A 20,899-nucleotide genomic window follows, 5' to 3' on the forward strand; every position below is an offset into this window, starting at 1 on the left:
CCCTTTTTTCTCGGTTTGAGAATATTTTGATCTTGATCTGTTGTACGTAAGCCTTACACCAAAAAAGCAACTATGAGAGTTGCCCTACTTCTAATTTTTGGTGTTATTTTCACAAATTGCAGTGATTTCTATCAGCACCGGAAAGTCGACAAAAATATCAAATGTATTGATGCACTATTACGGAAACATAGAACAGATACTTTGATTGAATGCGCATTAATATGTTCTCGAATCAAATGGGATATGATTTATATCAATCCGAAAATCAAAAATGTTCAACCAGAAAACTGCTTGTGTACGGAAATTGAGAATTTCTATGGTATCGTGAGAATCAATGGTGCTGTTACCAATGTAAATGTTCATCAAGAAGTGCAATCGTTTCAAAGCTCATTTACCGATGGAGATGACAAGGATACGAGGACAGAAGATCAAAAGGACGGGGACGACAGTATTTGAAGATAGGAGATCAAAACTTGGAACAGATTTTCAAGGATATTTAAAGATGATCATTTTGATGCGAAACGTAACAACAGATGAAAGGATTAAATAAAATGAAATATATATTTTCAACCTCAAATACAGTTGACGCTCTCTAATTCGTCGTTACTGACTATTCGATTATATTGAAAGCAACATCAACGAGAAAGTCTCATAAACGACGCTCTACTATTTCGATACGCTCCCTTATTCGATGAAATTTCCCATGAAAATCAAATAAGGGAGCGTCATCAACCGTATATAAATTTATTCAAATTGTAAGCATTATCCCTGTAATATAATATTTCATGAATTCTAAGGTGTAAAACTTGTAAATGTTTCTGTTAAATATTGTGAAATTTATTTGTTGTATTCAATCCCATCTGTGTACTACATATTTTGATACGGTCAGTCCTAAGTCATAAGAACAGTCTCGGTTGGTATTGTTCTTCGAATGGATTGTATTCAGCACCGTCTATTAGTATAACTTTCCACATTTCACAGGAGCTTTCCACAATTCTGGTACTTAACTCTTAGTAATAAAAATCATGAAACTTTTGCCCCCGCAACCCCTGCTGGCTGTTGTCAAGTAGACTCAACATTAAACAAATGGGTCCTTAGGAGAAAACCCTTTTTTGATTTTTCACCAACATTAAATCCTAGGATTCTAGTCAACGCACCTATTCTCATTCTTTTTACTCTGTCTCCTGGCTTGTTTCATCGCTATTCAAGCAGTGTCAGAATTGCTTTCTACATTTTTTGAAATTTTACCATTCATATTTTCAAAATTGAAAGTCACCGCTGAAACTATGTACATAAAATGTGTGTCTGCTCCATGAAAAGTGGAAAGTTATTTGCTCATTAGCCATGATATAAAGGTTAGTTTATTGTCACCCAACATTCCACCCAATCAATCTCGTACCCAGAGCCATTTGCACCACTTTTTAATTTTACTGATTGACAACGTGATGCAATCTTATCAGAATCATCAAAAAGCAAACAAAGGACTGGGTTCGAGCTTGTTAATCCAATGTGTGTCCCTCGCAAAGTGGGAAGACAAAGTAATCAACAAATGTGTGGCTCTTGTTGCGATTAGCTCGATCAACGTTTCAGCATAGCAACCTCATCATCTCGGCTTGTTGTGATGTAAACACCAGGTGTACGCGAACATAATGTAATGATTGAACACATTAAACCTAACAGAAGCATTCCATCCGCCCCATACAAAACATAAAACGCCCATCCTAAGTTGTCTTTAGAGATCATCACTAACGCCCAAATTGTACCGAAAATTGATGCAGCAACTGAAAAAAGGAAAATCTTCATGGTTGTAGTGATAGGACTAGAATTGGGAATAAACTTCGGACGATTCTATTTTATGATATATGATTTTGTCAGGAAAAATGTATTATCTTAAGAGCGGAAATCTTCGCGGGCAGAAACTTTCACGAGGTTGCAAAATCGCGAAATTTAACTTTCTTGAATTTTACTTTTGGAGCGAATTATTCAGTAGATATAGCTTTCGCGATTTTTAGAATGTTGTTTCATTTTGCTGAAAACTTGGTATAAAATAGCAAAAAAAAGTGTACAAGGGCTACATACACTACACAATATATTGTCAGGCAATATATTGATGATATATTGCTGAATGTCGACAATATATTGAAAAGGTGTCCGCAATATATTGTCAGCTCGATTTGCAATATTCCAACAATAAAGGGGGATTGTTTACAGAAAGAAAATTCCTTTTTATAATAGAGTACCAGTTGTTTACTTCGTACATTACGGTCCGCAAACCATATTGTCGAATATTGTTCGTCAATATATTGTGTAGTCTAAGTAGCCCTTGCGAAAAAGAACTTTTGCGAATTTCTCGTGTAATTTCTTACTTGGCAGAAACTTCGCAAAAATCGCGAAAGTCGTGAAAGATTTTCCCCTTAATACAAACATATTGAATAATGGCGCAATATTTTATATGTATAGTGGAATCTTTATAAAAAAGTATACATTAGCTTTCAAATGTGTAATGGAAAACCCTGGGGTTTAGAATCTAAAAGAATACTAGACTTAGTAAACCAGGGGCAATGGGCTCACTACTAATACTAGAATACTAAAAGGAAAAAAATCATCCTCTAGCCATTCATCCCTTTGAAATAATGTTTTTAAGAAAAGGGTACTTAATCCCGCCTGGCAGAGTACTTCCTTAGTTTTAATTTTTGCTGAAGTTATTGAGAGTTTTTTGTGGTTGATAACTTTTTGGTTTGTTGGTCTAAAAGGCATTCTTTCAGAAATTTAGACTAATAAATTTCACGAACCTCCAAAGGAGAGAATAACAGTTCCAACAAGGATGATTGATTTGGATGGATGTCTTTGACACATTGACCTCACCAACAATATGAGGTGAATGATAGCCGTCACCACGGCAACCAATAATGAAACAAACACAATATCCAATTCTATTAGAGAAGAGTGAGATTAAAAGTTGTACTTCCAGAAAAAATCCGTTCATGGGGGGTGGAGGATATATTATTTTTTTCATGATTTACCCCTGGACATTTTGATTTTTGACCCCCTGGACACGGGTTATACCCCTGGACAAACATCAAATCAACCCCGTGGACACAAAAAATTATCCCTGGACATTAAAATTTACCCCCTGGACATTGCAATTTTTTGGTATTTTTTCAATACCCCTGGACAATTCATCCTCCACCCCCCATGAACGGACTTTTTATGGAAGAGCCCATAGCTTGTTTATCAAAGTTGGTTAGTTTTTCGATATATTTAGGGAGTGGATCTGTATTCGCCCATTTTATCTAAGTCAACTAATTTCAAAGCCTTTTAATCCACTCAGTTTAAACTAGCGCTGCCAAAAATATTGGACCATTTTCTATTTAGAGGTAAAAGCTTGTGTTTTTTTGTATGTATAGCTGTTACGAGTCAGTCGCCAAGTGGATAAGCTGGGTCACAATAAAATAATTAGAGCAAAGGATTTATATATACAGTGTGTCCAGAAAAAGTGAAACATGATTAAAATGAAATATCCTAAAATCATCCCTTATTGACTCCAGTTTTATACTCTTTAACTTTCAAAACTTTTCCAATCTTATGCTCAAACCAAACGGAGAGTTTTATTTTCATATTTCGTTTTTTCGGACACACTGTAAATTTTTCGGACATACTTCTTCCACCTATCTCGAGTTTCATTCCAGCAACTTTGAGTTCTTTGCTTTTGAACTCCAACAGATCACCTCTTCGAAGACACAATCGTGACGAGACCACGAAATCACTGCATGTTTTCCACAAACCTATGAAAAAGTTTGGGCATTAGTTTATAAGGGTAACTTATGACATGTCCGAAAATTACCATAATTTTCAGATTGCATTAGCCGATAGAAATTGAACTAACAAATGGCTGAACTAATATAATGTAGTTTCTAACCTGGGGTGTAACCTAATTGTTTTTTCGCTCACTTTTGCGAGAAACTACAAAAACTTCATTATAACGTCATAATTTGGTGTGGTTGCGTTATTAGGCGTGCCATTGAGGCACATCCCATGATACCCCCTCACCTGTAACATTCTGCAAAAATTTCGTCCCTACTGGGAAAAATACCTTCTAATTTAGCCCACTATTGGGAAATTTATTCATCCCCAATTCGAAATTTAATGCAAAAAATATAGCACATCAAAGCTATCCGACACTGGGTTTTTTCGAGTTTAGAATTTCTATCCTAATTTGAATTTGAAATTTTAATCTCTACTGCCAGAAAAATGTTTCACCAGAGAACTGAGACAGGAGTGTTCTTTCTTTATCTTACCAACATCACTGGACTTTGTAGACCACCAATATTCAATGGATCCACAAAACAATAAAGCTCCAATACTCAACAGCATGCAACCACTGGCAGCTTTTTGGAAAAAGCGAAAACACGAACACATATTTAAGATTTTATGATAGCTACAATAAAAAGATATGGTGTGCTTTGATTAAACGATTAAACGTTAAATTTGCTTTGGTTACAAAGCTTACTTTAATGACTCTACATAACTGCAACTACAACTTCTAAGACTCTTTCTCGTCCTCTAGCGAAAAAAATGTTTCTTCGTATATAGAGAGGTCTGAACCTTTGGGTAACAGTCAGTATTGCCCGTATGATCAAATATGAAAAAGCCGTTTCCGTATTGACTAATTCTACAATCAAGGTCATAATATCTGAGAAAAAAGAAAAATTCTCACAAAATCTTATAGCCACAAACAATTTGAAAGCTCTCTTACTTAGGTTGGAAGGGTAGGGTTTTAACTCTGTGTTTTAACACTTAAGGTCTTAAGTCTTAAGATCGGTTACGAGATTTGAAGATAAAAACTTTTATTTTGAGTTCCTTGACACAAAAAATTGTCTTTAAATAAGTTGTTTCTGAATTTATTCTATCAAGAGTAATTAGCAATTTAATTACACAAATGACGTTATGAACCCTAAAAAGACATTAATAAAATGTTATATTACCCTCTTTTACAAAAAGTGCTAAGTTTTAATGGGTAATTAACCTTTTTGTTTCGATTTTTTTTAAATTGTCTGCAAAAGATTGAACTATCTAAAAAATTTCGGAAAAATTTTCTTTTTTCCTTTTCTTTTTTCTTCGCTGAAAATAAGCCCCTTAAAATTGAAATGCTTGTCTTCGCAAATTTTCTTCTTCAATTTTTTTAATGCAACTTTTGCATTTCCAGATTCAGGAATAGTTTACCTAACAGAAAATGTATAACATGCCATAGTTTTGTTGGTGACACCAGTCAGAAAACTTATTTTATACACGACAATTATGAAAAATTCACTATGGTCAGAGCCCTTAAGAAGGATCTGAGAATCCAAAAATAGCCCAACCAAAAGTGACTTTCTCACCTGAACTTCAAATTTCTAAAAACGAGGAAAAAACAAAAATTCTCAATACATTTTATGGCAAGCCTAGCTTCAACACACAGCATAACCTGGTTACCGGAAACCCGTGATTGGCCCGCACTTCAGTGGAATCTCCATAACTTGAACACGCACGGAAAACACAAATTTGTTGGAATTAAAGAAATTTCGAGTTATTGAGGTTTATTAGAAGGCATTATTAACTGAAGGGACCATAAAACTTGACTCGAGTTAAAGAGACTCCACTGTAATAGCAGTAGTTCTTACTGGTAATCATTATAGCGATTGAAATTGGACTGAGTTGGCTCTGATAACGAGCTCATTATGTACAGTATAAATGACAAGATAACATGTGAAACATTTTGGAATCGAATCGGCTCATCACTCACTCGCTTGGTGGCACAACTATTAGATCCTGCACCTCCCTTACCTGGTCACTGTGTTAATTTTTCAAATTCTCTTCAACATTCATCCCCAATCTACTTCAATTTCAAGTGCCACTCTAAGCTTGCCATTATTTACATGATTAGCGTTTATGTTTTCTGATTTTCAACTGAGGTTATTCCAATAGACCTTATCGGAGTTTTTAATTTTTCTAAAAAAGCGATGCATTGTGGGATTGTTTCGAGTGTATTACAATAGAATTCCCTTGAGGAATTCCTAAGAGATTTGTATTGTAATACAATCGAAACAATCCCCATGTATTGTTTTTTTAGAAAAATCAAAAACTCCGATAAGGTCTATTACTACATACTATGATACTTCTTATTAATATCTGAAGAATGTAACAAGCTTTTAAATCTTGGTTTTAGATTCAGATTTTTGAAAGAAGAGATCACATATAAGGTTTCGTGCGGTTGAGATGAGTATTGATTCCAAAAGTAGTTAAGGCTGAGGGAAAACAAGTGATTTTACAAGCAAAGAATAATCAACCGTTTTGAGTATGTAACAAACTTCAAAATTTAATTTAATCCAATCAAGAAAAACAAGTTGCAGGGTAACGAAGCTTTTCTCTTAAGCCATACAACCCCATAAAAAACAGTAAACTTTATCCAAATTCCACTACAAGTATAAAGTACAGATGGCGCTCTCTAATTCGACGACCTTCTTTTCGATTAGCTCTTTTATTCGATATTATTGAAAATCACCATCGATAATAGACTCTGCATAAACGCCGCTCTACCATTCTATACACTCCTTAATTCGATTAAGATGTCCCTTGAAAATCGAATTAGAGAGCGTCAACTCTATGCTACATGAGGCTCTTGTGCCACACCCTCTAATACTTTTATATTCAAATAAAGGATTTATCATTCCGAATGTTTTCAAATGGTCAAAAGCTCACACCCCTCAAACAACATTTTCAAACTTTTTGAAACAAACGCAAACGAAAGATAAATACTGAAGAGGAAGAAAAAAAATCGCCCTCCCTGTTAATAAATTTCTTCTTTTTTAACAAATTTGATAATAAGTCAAAAACAACCTGGATCTTTCTCTTATAAGAACAAATAAATGTTGAGAACAGTTCATGGAAGAATATTCGAGAATTTCCTTATAAATTAGGTCCATGAACCCTGAGGCGTTTAAAGATACATAGTTTACGGCCCAATTGAGTCTACAATAACTTCAAGATATTTCATCTAGTAAATTTGCTACTATTTTACAAACCAACTGGTCTAAAATAAATCTTATAACATTTTCAAATTTTTCAAAATTAAGAAAAAATATTCAGCATGTGAAATAAAAACAGTTTGACTTATTTTTTTCCACCTGCCTCATCACCAACGAAAAAGACTTTGTTTGAAGAATAGAAAAGAAATAATTCTTCCTTTACTTGATTCCATTCTTCTTGTGCAAAAGTCTCATTTTGGAAGTCTTATCAAAAAAATCTGGGTAGCTGAGCCTTTGAAAAAGATTACATTCGAACTATGCATGTCCAGTTACAAACCTTTTAAAACTATACATGTGGGTCTATATATGGGGTCTCTACACTCTTAGTATAGTCACGCAAACACTAAAAATTGTATGAAAGTTTTCAAATATTTTACTGTCAAACTATTTCAAAATTCTGTTTACAAGATATCTGTAAAATATTTATTTGAAGCTATTTTCTACATTATATTTCATGATTAAATAAAAAATAATAACTCAAAATACACCCCTGTCTCACAGCCCCGGCGGAACATTTTTCCCTAGTGGGGATAAAAATTTCTATCGAGATTCAAATGGGGATATAAATTTTATTGTTTAAAGGTTAAAAGATCCAGTGCGGATGATTTTGGAGAAGGGCTTTTAAACATTGATTTTTCGGATGAAAATTCCCGGGTATTTTCCTACCGGAGACGAAATTTTTGCCAAAGTTTCCAGTGGGATTGGGGTTCCAACAGGTCTGTGACACAAGGGTGTCAGAATAAAAGGAAAATATAAAAACGAAAGGTAGCTTTAATCAATAAAATCCCTTAGTACTTGTTCAAATCTTACCATGCTAAAACAGCAAGGAATTTCAAAAACACCGAGAAGTTACCGAAGTCACTTCAAATGATCTCATCATCTCAAAAATGCTTAATAGCAGGTTTGCCATTGATAAGGTCAAATAAGTTAAAAAAATTTATATTCGTACTATTAAATATACAATTGACTATGATAATATATTTTTGATTAAGAGCTTCTAAATTCTTCCTCGATTGTTTAGCTCTCTAATTTTCAAGTCAAGTGTTTGTTGAAAACAATAAATATATTTATTATTTCCATTCAATCTAAAATTATATAGCTCGTGATCACTATGGACAGAAGGACAAAATCCTAACATTAATCTCCCATTACTCCACGTTGAATACACTCTAAATAAGTGCAATATATCTTGTCTTGGTTGACTTCACATTTAAAGAGTATCATCACCATGGCAATAGCCATCAGGCGCCAATTTTGATTTAATGCGGAATCATTGCAATTTCATCATCTCTATTGGTCGCGCGGTAAGCACCTGGTGCACGCGAACACAACAAGACAATTGAGAAAATGAAAGCTAGTATAATAGCACCATCACCACCGTAAAGGGCGTAAAAAGCCCACCCTTGGTTTTCATGTGAAATTTGAACTAACGCCCAAATTGTGCCGAAGACAGATGAAGCAACTGCGAGAAAGAAAAAATGAATAAATTAGTTTGAAAGTCTGTTACAGGACCTTAAACGACAATCCTTTCTCACAAGCCCTGCACGGAAAAATCGACCGACAAAATCGGCCGAAAACCATGGCTGATGTTAGAAATACAAAATATTTTACTCCCTTAAAACACCACACTCGACTTGTCCCGCTAAGCGGAAATACCAAATTTTTCGGCATTATTTTAGAGCATATACAGCCAAAACTCATGGAAAGCTAAAGTTGTTCTATTCCAATAGACCTTTTCATAAATTACGTCAAGAGTATAACGCTTGCCTCGTTTTCAAAATATTTCTAAAAAGGTAATTAATAATTCACAGAAGGAGACATTGGAAGACTCGAGGGATCTAATCACCTTGATAATGGTTTCAAAATGAGGCACTTAAAGCGATCATAGAAAGGCCTATAATTGCATTTTTTCCCTGATCCATTTATCCCACTGCTACCATTAAAAGTCCTCGTCAGTTTTGTATTTATAGTGAAATATAAGAACAGAAATAAAATTCCCTGGGAATTAATTGATAAAAATTCCAAGATAAACGCTTTACAAGTAAACACAATTAATAAAGTTCAAGATAAACCAAAAAAAACTTACCTCCGAAGAAGAGGAAAATAGTACCAATGAGGATGGTGGATTTGGCAGGATACCGTTGACACATGGTGACTGACATACAAATCAAATGAATGAGACCGGTAACCACTGCAACGATCAACGCAATGATGATTATGTCTTTATCTGAAATGAAATATTTACAATCTTCACAATAACTGTAGTTCAACTGTATTGGTAGTAGCCTAAAACCTGGCGACGAAAACCCATTTGCTGAATCCGAAAAATTGGATAGATTTTTATTTTGGGGATGGCTTCAGCAACGGGCTTGGTCGCCAAGGCAGTGTATTTTAATTGGTTTAGAAATATCGATAAAGAAACTATTCTAAGACGCCATAGTTGGCTTTAGGAAAATACCAAGGATGTTTCAGAGATGAAAGATACAATTTTTCTGCGGGGAACTTATGAGTGTTTCACTTCACGTTATGAGATGAGGCGCATAGGTGTTTTCTGGTACTCTTTTGCCAGCAGTATAATAAAAGGAAGGGCAGAACCAGTTCCTCTGTACAATATTTACAAAAAGTACAGATTAAATAGAATCCCCTCTTCACCGGGAGGAAGATCAGCCACCATGTAACCCCCTTCTCACAGACTCATTGGGAGCCCTTCCCACTGGAAAATTGGTCGAAATATCGTCCCCAGTGGAAGATTGTATACTCTAATTTTTTTTCCCGTTGAAAATAATTAGATAAGCCAATCCTCACTGCAAAATATTGTGCCATAAAAAACATAGGAATATGAATCCTCATCAAGTTTTGGTTTGTTATCTTTGCTCCAACTGGCTGATAAAATCCCACCGGTTTTGTGAGAAGGGGGTGTATCATGATATTAAAAATCCCTTCCCGTATCACATCCACATTTAATTAAATAAATTTCACCTCCCAACGGTTGATAATTTTATGATAGTCACTGAGATAGGGGCGTGTTTATTTTATCGATATTCACAAAAACTTACGCATCGGTGTTTGGCTGCCAAAGACTTCGGCAAATTCAAATAAATTTCCTCTTTGATAACAGGTTCTGCCGGTCAGAAGAGTCTTTGTGCATGATTTCCATAAACCTAAAAAGAAGCAAACCAAAATGATTAAAAGGAGCAGAAAAGTGATAACAGATGTCAAATTTCCCATTTCCAAAACAAAGCCTAAAGTTTTTGATCCTGTATTACTTTGAATAATCAATCTCTACCTCGACTAATCTTTCTAAAAACATAAAATTTCAAAGGTCAGAAAATTTTTAAAATTCTCTCGCGTCGATTTTCGAACTTTGACTCGGACATGCCGGCTATCAGCTTGCAAACCAAGTAATCTAGGGATGCATAAAGTGTGAATGAAATCACGGGTAATCAGGACAGCAACCTTTGTTGTTTTAAAGTTTTGGATGTTTTTACGTCTAACCAAGGATTACCCATGATTCACTTCGGCCGTGAATGGCCTATATGAAGGAAGATTAAGCTCACCTGTTTCTGTTGTGATGATGACATTGTCAGTAACCCACCAGTAATTAACCACTCCACATAGAATGAAGGCTCCTGCACTTAATAAGACCAACACACTGACAACATATTGCATGAAGCGAAAACAAGAACACATTATGATTGGTCGCTGTCAAAATCCTTTATTTTTTTACTCTGAAAATACATACGGTAGGTAATTGCATTTTAAGATAAAGGTTGAAAGTCGACTCTGTGTGAGATTCCAAACTAGCGAAAATCATTGTTTAACGTTTAACAATAACGTTCGTAACGTCATGTAACATTGCGTGCTGATAAAACAAACCCAGTGACCAAAACCCGTCGGGACACCACCCCTCTGGAAAATTCAGCCAAAATCTCGTCCTATTACAAAAGTTACTCTGAAGTTTTAGCCCCACTGTGAAATTGGCTTTCATTTCATCCCAATTCGAAATTCAATGTAAATAATTGCACTGCAAAATCATCCTAACCGGATTTTCTTTTTGCTTACAAGAATAGAATTTGGCTAATTTAACCCAATGGAATTTCGATAGAAATCTTTATCCCCAGTTTTTGGGAAACATTCCACCAGGGACTGGGGTGGGATAGTTTATCATTATTCAAACTAACTGAAACATTTGACGAGTTCTCGAATTCTCAAACATTGATACTAAAGTTAAATAACTGAAATTTTTTAGTGTTAGGGAGCGGTCATAAAGTATCTACTAGAGGGGGGTGGAGGATATTTTGAAAAATCCAAAAAAAATTTCGCACCCCCTCCCCTAACCTGGAAAAAATTTTCAAACCCCCCCTCATAAGGCCCAATATTTTTTCTCACCCCCGCCCCCTACTAAGAAAATTTTTGACGCGAAAAAGAATTCATCCAGATGCGGTACAAAGAGTATTATTTGTTTGTATGGCAGTTTTTTATGTCAAAATAAGGTAAGGAAGATAGTTTAGCCCTGTTAAGTTAAAGTATAACAGGGTTAAGACAAGAATCATCAAGTGGTTTTCTCTGAGCTTCTGTAAAATTTGGAAAAAAATACGGCTTATTTTCCCCAGTAGCGACCTGGCTTAATTTTCTGGGGGTGCAAACTATGAAATTTGCGCCCCTGGTATTTTTTGTCCTTACTTGCGCCCTCCATTGCATTATTAAGTGAAAATATTAAACTGTAAGAGCAGTATGGTTGAAAGTAACGCCCGGAATCTTTGAGTCAAGAAACTTTTTTATTTGTTTTTTGTAATTTGAAATGTTAAGGTGTTTTGACATTAGCAGATGCTAAGGAGGCGCAACCATGGTTTGCGCCGACGGGCGAAAATTTCAATACTTTTCACCACCATTTTAGCTAAAAGACACTTTGTTTTGACAAATTTCTTTTAAGAAGTACTTTTTCAAACCACTCTGATGAGCTGTGAGAGCCACTAATCTACTTCTCTCACCTAGGTCAATGTTACAAACCAAAAGGGCAAGGCGATGATGCCCAAATAATGCCAATATGAAATGTACATATATCCAATAAGATAAATTATGAGTGATCGGCCGTAAGGCAGAAAAATTTTTGAAATCTTCAAACGTAAAACTATGAAATTAGACTTCCTACATTTTCTCTTGAGTTTCCCAAAAAAAAATTGGACCCCCCCCCTAAACCCTCCAAAAAAATTTGGAACCCCCCCTAAACCCTCGAAAAAAATTTCGAACCCCCCCGCTAGAATCCTCCACCCCCTCCCCCTAGTAGATACTTTATGACCGCTCCCTTAATACAAAATGTCATCGTTTTCTAAGCCTAACGTCTAAGCCTCAAAAATACATTTCATCCTTAAATCATGAAATTGAAAACCTACTCAACATCCACTATTTCTCTCTTACGAGCAAGACACATAATATAATGATTTTATAAAAAATCATGTCGGTCAACTGTAGAAAGAAGCTAATGTCAACATAAACAAGCAAAAAGAACGTAAATATAAACGACTAAATTTAAGCAAGATGGAACAAAGACTCTCAAATAACCTTTAAAAACTAAGAAACTTAGATAAATATTCCATTGGAGGGAGGAAAACAAACTTTAAACAAGTCACCTGGATTTTCAAAACTAGTACGACCTCAAATGTTGTTTGGAGCTTAGTGGGAACATGATAAAAGAAAGTCAAAAATATGAAAATCTCCCCTCAAAGCTAAAAGGTAACACATTTAACAATTGATAAATTATGAATTATTATAAGACTTTTTATTGATAAGAAAACTTGAAATTTCGTTCGTTTGAAAATGCTGGGTCACTTTTTTAAGATATTGTTTAATCATCGGGTAGTCATTGGTGTTTATCGGGGGAAAAAAAGTAATGGAACGGATTTTTATCAGACATTGCAAATCGTTACACAACGATCCCATTTCTAAGAAAAATTCGTAATTTTTCTCGCCTTAAATTTGATATTTTTAGGTTTACAAACTTCTTATAATAAGAAAACTATAATAACCCTCACAGATCAAATTACGTTTAAATAATTTAATATCCATATTTTCTTTATCTTTTTCCACCTGCTGCTTGATATATCACCTCTCGGAAATATCAAAAACCAAAAAGATTTCTTCTCCCTTAGTACAATTCTTGAACAGAAGCTCAACAAACATTTGAAAAGGACGAAACAAATGGGTTAGGTGAAAAGACAGTAATGTCTACTTCTTTTTCCTCTGAATGTTTTTTAGTTTAAGAAAGATTTTTACTTTATCATCAATATTAGCAAAATTACGTTGTAATATTTTTAGATATTTTTATCATTGCAAATACTATGCTACAAAAAAAAAAAGAAAAAAGTTTCTTATAAAACATCAACAAGTTTTGAAGCCTTCGGATTCTTATTTTTGCCATTTTTTTGAGTATTTTTGTTCATTTGCCTAAGAAATCGGGTTTTTTAGAGCCCGCGAATCTTGAAACTTGTTCTTAACATTTTGGCCATCGAAGCCTTATATTCTTATACAGTTTGGTCTCGTGAAAAAAACGTGTCGTTGAGAAAAAGGAGAATCCAGCAAAAAGTTTAATAGAACCACAAATAATCTTATTAATTTTAATGACTTCGGGAATGTAGAGTATCAACAACACGACTTCTGATCTATTCTCGCTCTAACTATAAATTCTAAACCTCTATCTCACAGTCCTGCTGGAAGTTTTTCCCTAAGTTTGGAAGAAATTTTCTACTGAAAATCCCAATAAGGATAGAAATTGCATTGCTCCCAGCCCAACAATTCCAGTGGGGATGATTTTGAAGTGCAATTTTTTCCATTGAATTTTAAGTGGGGCTGAAGTTCAAGTCGATTTCCCAGTGGGGTTGAAATTGTAGGGTATTTTCCGCCTAGGACGAAATTTTTGGCAAATTTTCTAGTGAGCCTGGGGTTCCAGTGGATCTATTATGACACAGGGTGAAACTCTGAAAAACGAGAAAAAATGACCCAAAAATTCCAATTTATCTCGACTATAATTTTCTGGCTCATTACTGGGATTGCTATTCTAGCTGGCACACAACGTTGTTTTAACGTTTGTCTAACGTTCACAATGTCCATTTTACGTTAGATGAACGTTGAAAAAACGTTGTGTGCTAGCTGGGATTTTATCGAGCTTGCAGATTCAGGATCAATTGTTTCTGTAAATTGGTTAAAAAACTTGGCTTGAGAATAATGGTTATTCTAAAAGTATATTCTCAATTAGAATAAATAACGCTGGATAGAACAGCAAAAAACAAGACCCCTAAAGTTAGAATTCTCCCAAAGTTACAAATCTTTTATAAAAGAAGCGTGATTTGTGATTTTACCAGTACACCCCCTTCTCATAGCCCCCACTGAGGGAACCCTTCCCTCTGGAAAAATTGGCCAAAATATCGTCCCCGGTGGAAAATTTTACTCTAACTTTTGTCCCTGCTGAAAATAATCAGATAAGCCAATCCTCACCGCAAATTATTGTGCTATTTTCTCCATCCTCACTGAATTTTTTGTCTCGAAAACAATGGAATTCATCATATACCCCAGCCATAAAGAAAATGTTAATATCAATCAGTGAGGATCTTATCGCGATTCTCAGATTTACGGAAAACACCAGCTTTTTGCTGATTTTTGCCTCGATTGCCCAAAACCCGTAACCTTTTTAGCTTGAGGGAAGAAAAAAATTAGAGTTTTTGGCTTTGCCAAAAAAACGCCTAGTCAAAATGTTTTCATCTTCGCAGGATCCATTCCCAACCTCAAAATACATCTTTTTGTCTAGGGGTTTGTTTGGCAAATTCTTCCTTCGAAGAATATCGGTCACTTTCGTTTTCCTCTGAAGACCGCAAGAGAAAAAATATTAGGGCCCGCGCTCTAGGCGTGCGGCCTAGACTCGCTTTCGTTTTGTATAATTTTATAATGACGTATAAGGTAGCGTAATTCATGCAAAAATAATATGATAATCTTTTTGTTTTTATTTTCAGGTATGCCGCCAAACATTGACGTCATCGTGTATGGATTTAGAATGAACAATAGGACCGACACACTCGACAAAAGGAACAAACAATAAGACGACCCGAGAATCTTACGATGAGGGCGTTTTATCTCTGCCTGATATCACGCCCACAGAAGACGCTGTTAAAAAAGCGGGGGTAAAAATAGTAAGTAATAGCTTTTGTAAGTGTTTATTTTGCGAAATATATAACCATTTTCTAATATGGTCTACAAACTAGCATTTCTAGAATTTTGATAATGAAGACTTAAATATATAATGAAGAAAAAAACGAACCATTTCAATTTTATTTATAAGTTTAACCCCCGGAAAAATTATGTATTACCTATTACATAACTTTACATTTTCCGACTCGCTAACTCCCAGAGGAATTCCGATTGTAAACCCGATTGGTTAATTTCGAAACATCTTCATAATGGCAGATAATTTAGAAGTGTCAAGTGGAGAGGTCGTGTGAATTTTCAGATGTCAGTGGTAATTTTGTTGGTTGATGGCTTGTTGAGTCTGGGAAGAAAAAAGTAAACAGGTATAGCTTTTTCTAACCAAGGATCTGAAGGATTCGAGCCACACTGTCAATCCCCATTTCGTTTTGGTTCGTTATTTTTATCCCCACTGGCTAAAAAATCTCACCGGGTTTGCGAGGAGGGGTTACCAGTCAACTGTCCAAACCTATTTTATCTGTTAAATATTTCTTGCATATACACTTTGAAACAGAACTCACAATCAACCACTCCTTCATAACGACAACGAACAAATTTCTAAAAAATTTCAATCCGTCTAGATCCAACAAACAAGATTCAAATTCAAAACTTTATCAGATTATGTTATGATCAGTGTTCAAAGAAGCGACAGATAAGGAGAAAGAGAGAAAGAGAGATGATGCTGAGCGAATTATATTGACTGATAAGAAACAATTAAAAGCTTGCTCGCAGTCCAACATACTCAAATCAGCGTGACACACTTTCAACTAACAAAAAAAGCAAATTACAAACTGTATGTAAAACAATGCAAAAATGTTACAACTTATTAATTGCTGTGCTTTGAGTTGCGAGATTTAAATGAAAGTGCAAAAACAATGACGTCATCCTGGAGCAGCTTGTTCGTGCAGTGCACCAACTTCAGATGAGATGGAGTTTTTATAAGACTCTAACGATTAAGAAGATACTAGTAATTGGTCATTTGAAGTATTAAAAAATGACGCGTTCTTTAGAGAAAGTAACAAAATTGTTTTATTACTGGTTAACGACCAACCAAATCAAATAAGAGCTTGTAAAAAAAAACTCCATCCCGTCTTATCAACTCATAATAAAAATATGTTTAAAACGAAACCAAATACAAAATACATACTTACTTTTTAAAAGAACCAGTAAAGAGGGTAGCATAGCCAGATAGAGGACAATATATTGCCAGGGCCGGCGAATCGGTTTTAAAAGTGAAAGGGCTAAATGATATAGTGACTAAGGAGGCCCCACCATGGTTGGGGCCGACGGGCCGGAAAATTTTTGAAATTATGGTACTCTAGATTGGCCTAGAAGTGGTCTAAATTTAATTTTTGTGAAGTTATTGGAATGAAAAAATCAAAAAAGTTAGGCGTTTTTTTATACTGATAATCACCAAAGAATATACTACTATATAATAACAAAATGAAACCTTTAAGTAAATAAAGCGGACTTTTACCTGTTCAAAATTCACAAGTAAAAGTAGATTGAGAGTATGCTTTAACAGTAAGTATACAGTAATAAAAATAAAAATTTTTCAAAGTAATTAAAGCAATGCTCTCGAGTCGACACAAACTCTCTACCAACTCCATCTAAATCAAGTTTATCCGTTAGATTTTTATATGGATATGGAGCAAAGAAAGATTGTTAAACCGTTTTGGCTTCATTGTTGAACGTAGCCACGTCTTTTTTCTCACCCTCTCTTTCTCTCTCTCACTCTTTTTTTTTTTTGCAAAAAAGTGGGGGGCTACAGCCCCCCTAGCCCCCCCCGGTTTCGCCAGCCCTGATTGCCCCTTAGGAAACCTTTTCGACCTTCCAAATCCCGCTAGGGCGGAGTGATTCTTTAAAAACGGACAAACAAGCGAGTTTATGTATTTGCACTTTTGAGGACGGTAGAGTGACTATTTGGAATAACCCGCATTTTTGACCCGCAAATTCGAGGACGGTAAAAGTGCTGATTTACCGTCGTCCTCAGTCAGTCAGGATGTAGACAAATTATGACCTAACCATCTCCGTTACAAAAACAACACACATACATAAACTCGGTAATGCAAGGCCGTTGGTTGGCCAATAAAGTTAACATCTCCGATAAGACGAAACAACTTTACACCACACAACCATAATATCGTAAAAACTAATTCTCCCTACAACATACATAATAAGTTAATTGTTCACACGAAACAACTTTGATATGATGATACCATAGGAATCACAAAGCTACCTTTAGTTACTGAACACACATAACAAGAAAAATGGTTGTTTCACTAAAGTAAACAATAGAGTGATAGAGTGGAGTGTTCACTTGAGACGTCTTAAACTTCCGTTTGATATTTGAGCCAACGGACGTTTCGTTTTTCGTCTTTCGTCGTGCGTAAGAATAACATTTCACACCTAAGAACATTTCCTAGACCCATTATACCACCTCGTCAAGTTGTGACCAGATTGCATAATACGCGTTTAAGCTACAGCGAAATACAGAAACGTAGTTTACTAAGTCTAGAATATACATATTATGATTGTTCATGGTTTTATACAGGGATATGTAATAATCAAACGTCACCACATTTTCCTACTTCGTTTAAAGAGAGCACTCAGAAATTGTGAAACATATGTTCACGTTCTGTTTATTATGGCATGAAACTACCTTAAACTAATTCCTTAGACATGCGTCATAACATGCTAATAAAGATACCATTAGTGTTACACCCATGTACCCATACTCCAACATCATCGTTGTGTAACGATGGTAAAAAGAACAGAAGCTAGCATTACATACAAATACTGGATACAAGACCTCCCAAGTCTTGTATCCAGAAAAAAACAGGTAAATTTTTGTTTTGAAAACCGGGTATTGGGCATTTTTTTTATTACTGCTGGTATGGTCCCTTTTTAACCTTTGTGGTCCCTACCACAAAGCTACATAGCTCCCATAGCTACAAAGAAGCTTCAAGAAGTTGCTCTTGCACACCATTGCATCAGTGACCCGATCAGCATCTGCTCCGGTGGGTAACCCGGTGAAATAGAATGCCGAAAATGGCGTAATTTCAACCCTAGTGGGATAACGAGAGAACCCATTTTTTTACCTGCCTATTCTCAACATAACCCATACCAAAGTTATCAAAAGGTTTTGCTTCCGGCGCTTACCACGATTTTTTGGTGAACATTTTACTATTTTCATAGTAAAGTTTGTTTTCATAGTGAGTTTGAAAATGCCACTTTCACAATTCTACTTTCTAACGCTTTTGATGATTTATAAATATCACACCAGATTTTCTTATTTCAAACCTTTGTCTAAGTATTGACCATAATGATTTTTAAATCCAATTCTACTAGAACCTCAATTCTATGGTGAGGCATTCTTGACGAGTAACAATCGACTTTTCTCATCACACCATAGTATAAGAAAGCCGCACTATGATCACACTAATAAAAGAAAATAGATAGATTCGAAAAAGCAAAACTTCCCAATGTCAGCTTTTTATTTCCACAAAGTTCAACAAACAAGCAGTAACGCAGTAATCTTCAACTTGAAGCATCTTAACATCATTGAATGTTATGACATTTCATTAATTAAGAGTACATGGAATTACTTTCAAATTAACATGACAGATTTTTTTCAATATGTCTTTTTAATCCTGGCAACGAGGATACTTATACAAAAGAGTTGTCAATGACAATGTCAAGATGTATATCAGAAAGGAAGGAGGTATACCGGAAAGAGTAGCAACAAGCAAACAGGCACATTGCAACATTACTTTTAAAGGGAAACCATACTTTTCTGAACATCCTCTGTCCCTGTGACTTGGTGATATTTTTTCAAACTTTCAAAACAAAGCATTTCTTGATAGTACTGTGAGGTTGATGATGATGAATAGTAAACGATAATGAATAATGCAAAGGAGGTTGGGACTGAGCCAACACGATGTTAATGAACTGAAAAATGAATAGACATCAATAGAGTGGGGCTCAGGCCCTCGAGCTCAGACCTCTGAATAGGGCGAGAGATTATGAGTGAGAAAAGGAAAGAAATCAAGGACTTGAAAAGGGGAAGTCGAAGGAAAAGAACTTGAAAAAGAGAACTTAAAGGAGAAGGACTTCAGGGACTTGGAGAGGAGAACTTAAAGGAGAAGGACTTCAGGGACTTGAAGAGGAGAACTTAAAGGAGAAGGACTTCAGGGACTTGAAAAGGAGAACTTGAAGGAGAAGGACTTGAACAGAGACTATCGTTCATTACATGCCAGAGTTACTAAGTTATTTGATGTTATTTATGTTACGCTTATTTGATATTTATTGCTTAATTGAAGAAACAGAATTGATGTTGATTGAAATCTATTAGCGTACCTTTACTACGTGTCCATAGACTTATCCCCAATAAGGGATACCCTGATCGAAGGAACAGATAAGTGATCTGAGAGGTCCCCTCAATAACTAAAGGGTGACCCCGATCGCCTAACTTCCCTTCGTCACACTGTGAGGTTGATGATGATGAATAGTAAACGATAATGAATAATGCAAAGGAGGTTGGGACTGAGCCAACACGATGTTAATGAACTGAAAAATGAATAGACATCAATAGAGTGGGGCTCAGGCCCTCGAGCTCAGACCTCTGAATAGGGCGAGAGATTATGAGTGAGAAAAGGAAAGAAATCAAGGACTTGAAAAGGGGAAGTCGAAGGAAAAGGACTTGAAAAAGAGAACTTAAAGGAGAAGGACTTCAGGGACTTGGAGAGGAGAACTTAAAGGAGAAGGACTTCAGGGACTTGAAAAGGAGAACTTGAAGGAGAAGGACTTGAACAGAGACTATCGTTAATTATATGCCAGAGTTACTAAGTTATTTGATGTTATTTATGTTACGCTTATTTGATATTTATTGCTTAATTGAAGAAACAGAATTGATGTTGATTGAAATCTATTAGCGTACCTTTACTACGTGTCCATAGACTTATCCCCAATAAGGGATACCCTGATCGAAGGAACAGATAAGTGATCTGAGAGGTCCCCTCAATAACTAAAGGGTGACCCCAATCGCCTAACTTCCCTTCGTCACACTGAAGGTGAACCAGAAGAACTCGCTTCGCAAGAATCAAAGGTCCAAAAGGAGAGAGCTACATTACACCAAGAAACGAGAACAGTAAGAGATTGCAGTAGAGTACTACTTAATTACACCACAGAAACTGAACTATTGTTGATTGGTAGTTTGGTTGATTTCACGATTAATAAGGACACGTTATTTTGAAAAAGGACACAAGAAATTTTACATCAGGGAATATCAAAAACTATCAAAACGAGAATTTTACACAAAATCAAATATTTAGAATTAATCGAGGAGAGAAAAATCCTCGCTTTGCATCAATTATTCAAGGACCTGAAGGAAAGTTGGAAAGAACTGTTAATCAAGCATCTTTGATTACATTTGATTCAAGTCAAACAAGATACGAACACTTGCATAATTAAAAGATTTACGGCGGTTGAAGAAGAAAACAACTTTTCATTGAAGTGCCATCAAACAGAAGTTGAATGCATAAATAGAAATCAGGAAAGTACAACAACTGCAGGTAATACTTTTATTACTTATAAATTATTCA

General features: G+C 35.4%; 2 protein-coding genes across 2 annotated transcripts; both read right to left on the minus strand.

The window, feature by feature from the left end:
- Nucleotides 1-473: 473 nt before the first annotated feature.
- On the minus strand, nt 474-4,434 carry LOC136818177 (uncharacterized). Its single transcript, XM_067074535.1, has 4 exons — nt 4,299-4,434; nt 3,660-3,785; nt 2,793-2,933; nt 474-1,781 (listed from the first exon to the last, which is right to left on the minus strand). The coding sequence occupies exons 1-4, from the start codon at nt 4,417-4,419 to the stop codon at nt 1,579-1,581; spliced, it is 591 nt and encodes a 196-aa protein (XP_066930636.1). The 5' UTR covers nt 4,420-4,434; the 3' UTR covers nt 474-1,578.
- A 2,568-nt stretch (nt 4,435-7,002) lies between these two features.
- Nucleotides 7,003-10,816, minus strand: LOC136818211 (uncharacterized). The gene is made up of 4 exons (XM_067074574.1): nt 10,622-10,816; nt 10,121-10,225; nt 9,151-9,291; nt 7,003-8,526 (listed from the first exon to the last, which is right to left on the minus strand). The coding sequence occupies exons 1-4, from the start codon at nt 10,752-10,754 to the stop codon at nt 8,324-8,326; spliced, it is 582 nt and encodes a 193-aa protein (XP_066930675.1). The 5' UTR covers nt 10,755-10,816; the 3' UTR covers nt 7,003-8,323.
- Nucleotides 10,817-20,899: the final 10,083 nt, after the last annotated feature.

This window comes from Clytia hemisphaerica, unplaced genomic scaffold (genome assembly GCF_902728285.1).
Source record: "Clytia hemisphaerica strain Z4C2 unplaced genomic scaffold, Clytia hemisphaerica genome assembly, whole genome shotgun sequence".
NCBI classification, from domain to species: Eukaryota; Metazoa; Cnidaria; class Hydrozoa; order Leptothecata; family Clytiidae; genus Clytia; species Clytia hemisphaerica.

Bases quoted from the DNA above. Each gene is read 5' to 3' on its own strand.
- LOC136818177 (XM_067074535.1), bottom strand. From the start codon at position 4,419: ATGTGTTCGTGTTTTCGCTTTTTCCAAAAAGCTGCCAGTGGTTGCATG. The intron at 3,786-4,298 runs GTAAGATAAAGA...ACTTTTTCATAG, and splicing joins TACAAAGTCCAGTGATGTTG to GTTTGTGGAAAACATGCAGT. The intron at 2,934-3,659 runs GTATGTCCGAAA...CTTCTCTAATAG, and splicing joins ACTCGAGATAGGTGGAAGAA to AATTGGATATTGTGTTTGTT.
- LOC136818211 (XM_067074574.1), bottom strand. From the start codon at position 10,754: ATGTGTTCTTGTTTTCGCTTCATGCAATATGTTGTCAGTGTGTTGGTC. The intron at 10,226-10,621 runs GTGAGCTTAATC...GCTTCTTTTTAG, and splicing joins CATCATCACAACAGAAACAG to GTTTATGGAAATCATGCACA. The intron at 9,292-10,120 runs GTAAGTTTTTGT...ATTTCATTTCAG, and splicing joins TGGCAGCCAAACACCGATGC to ATAAAGACATAATCATCATT.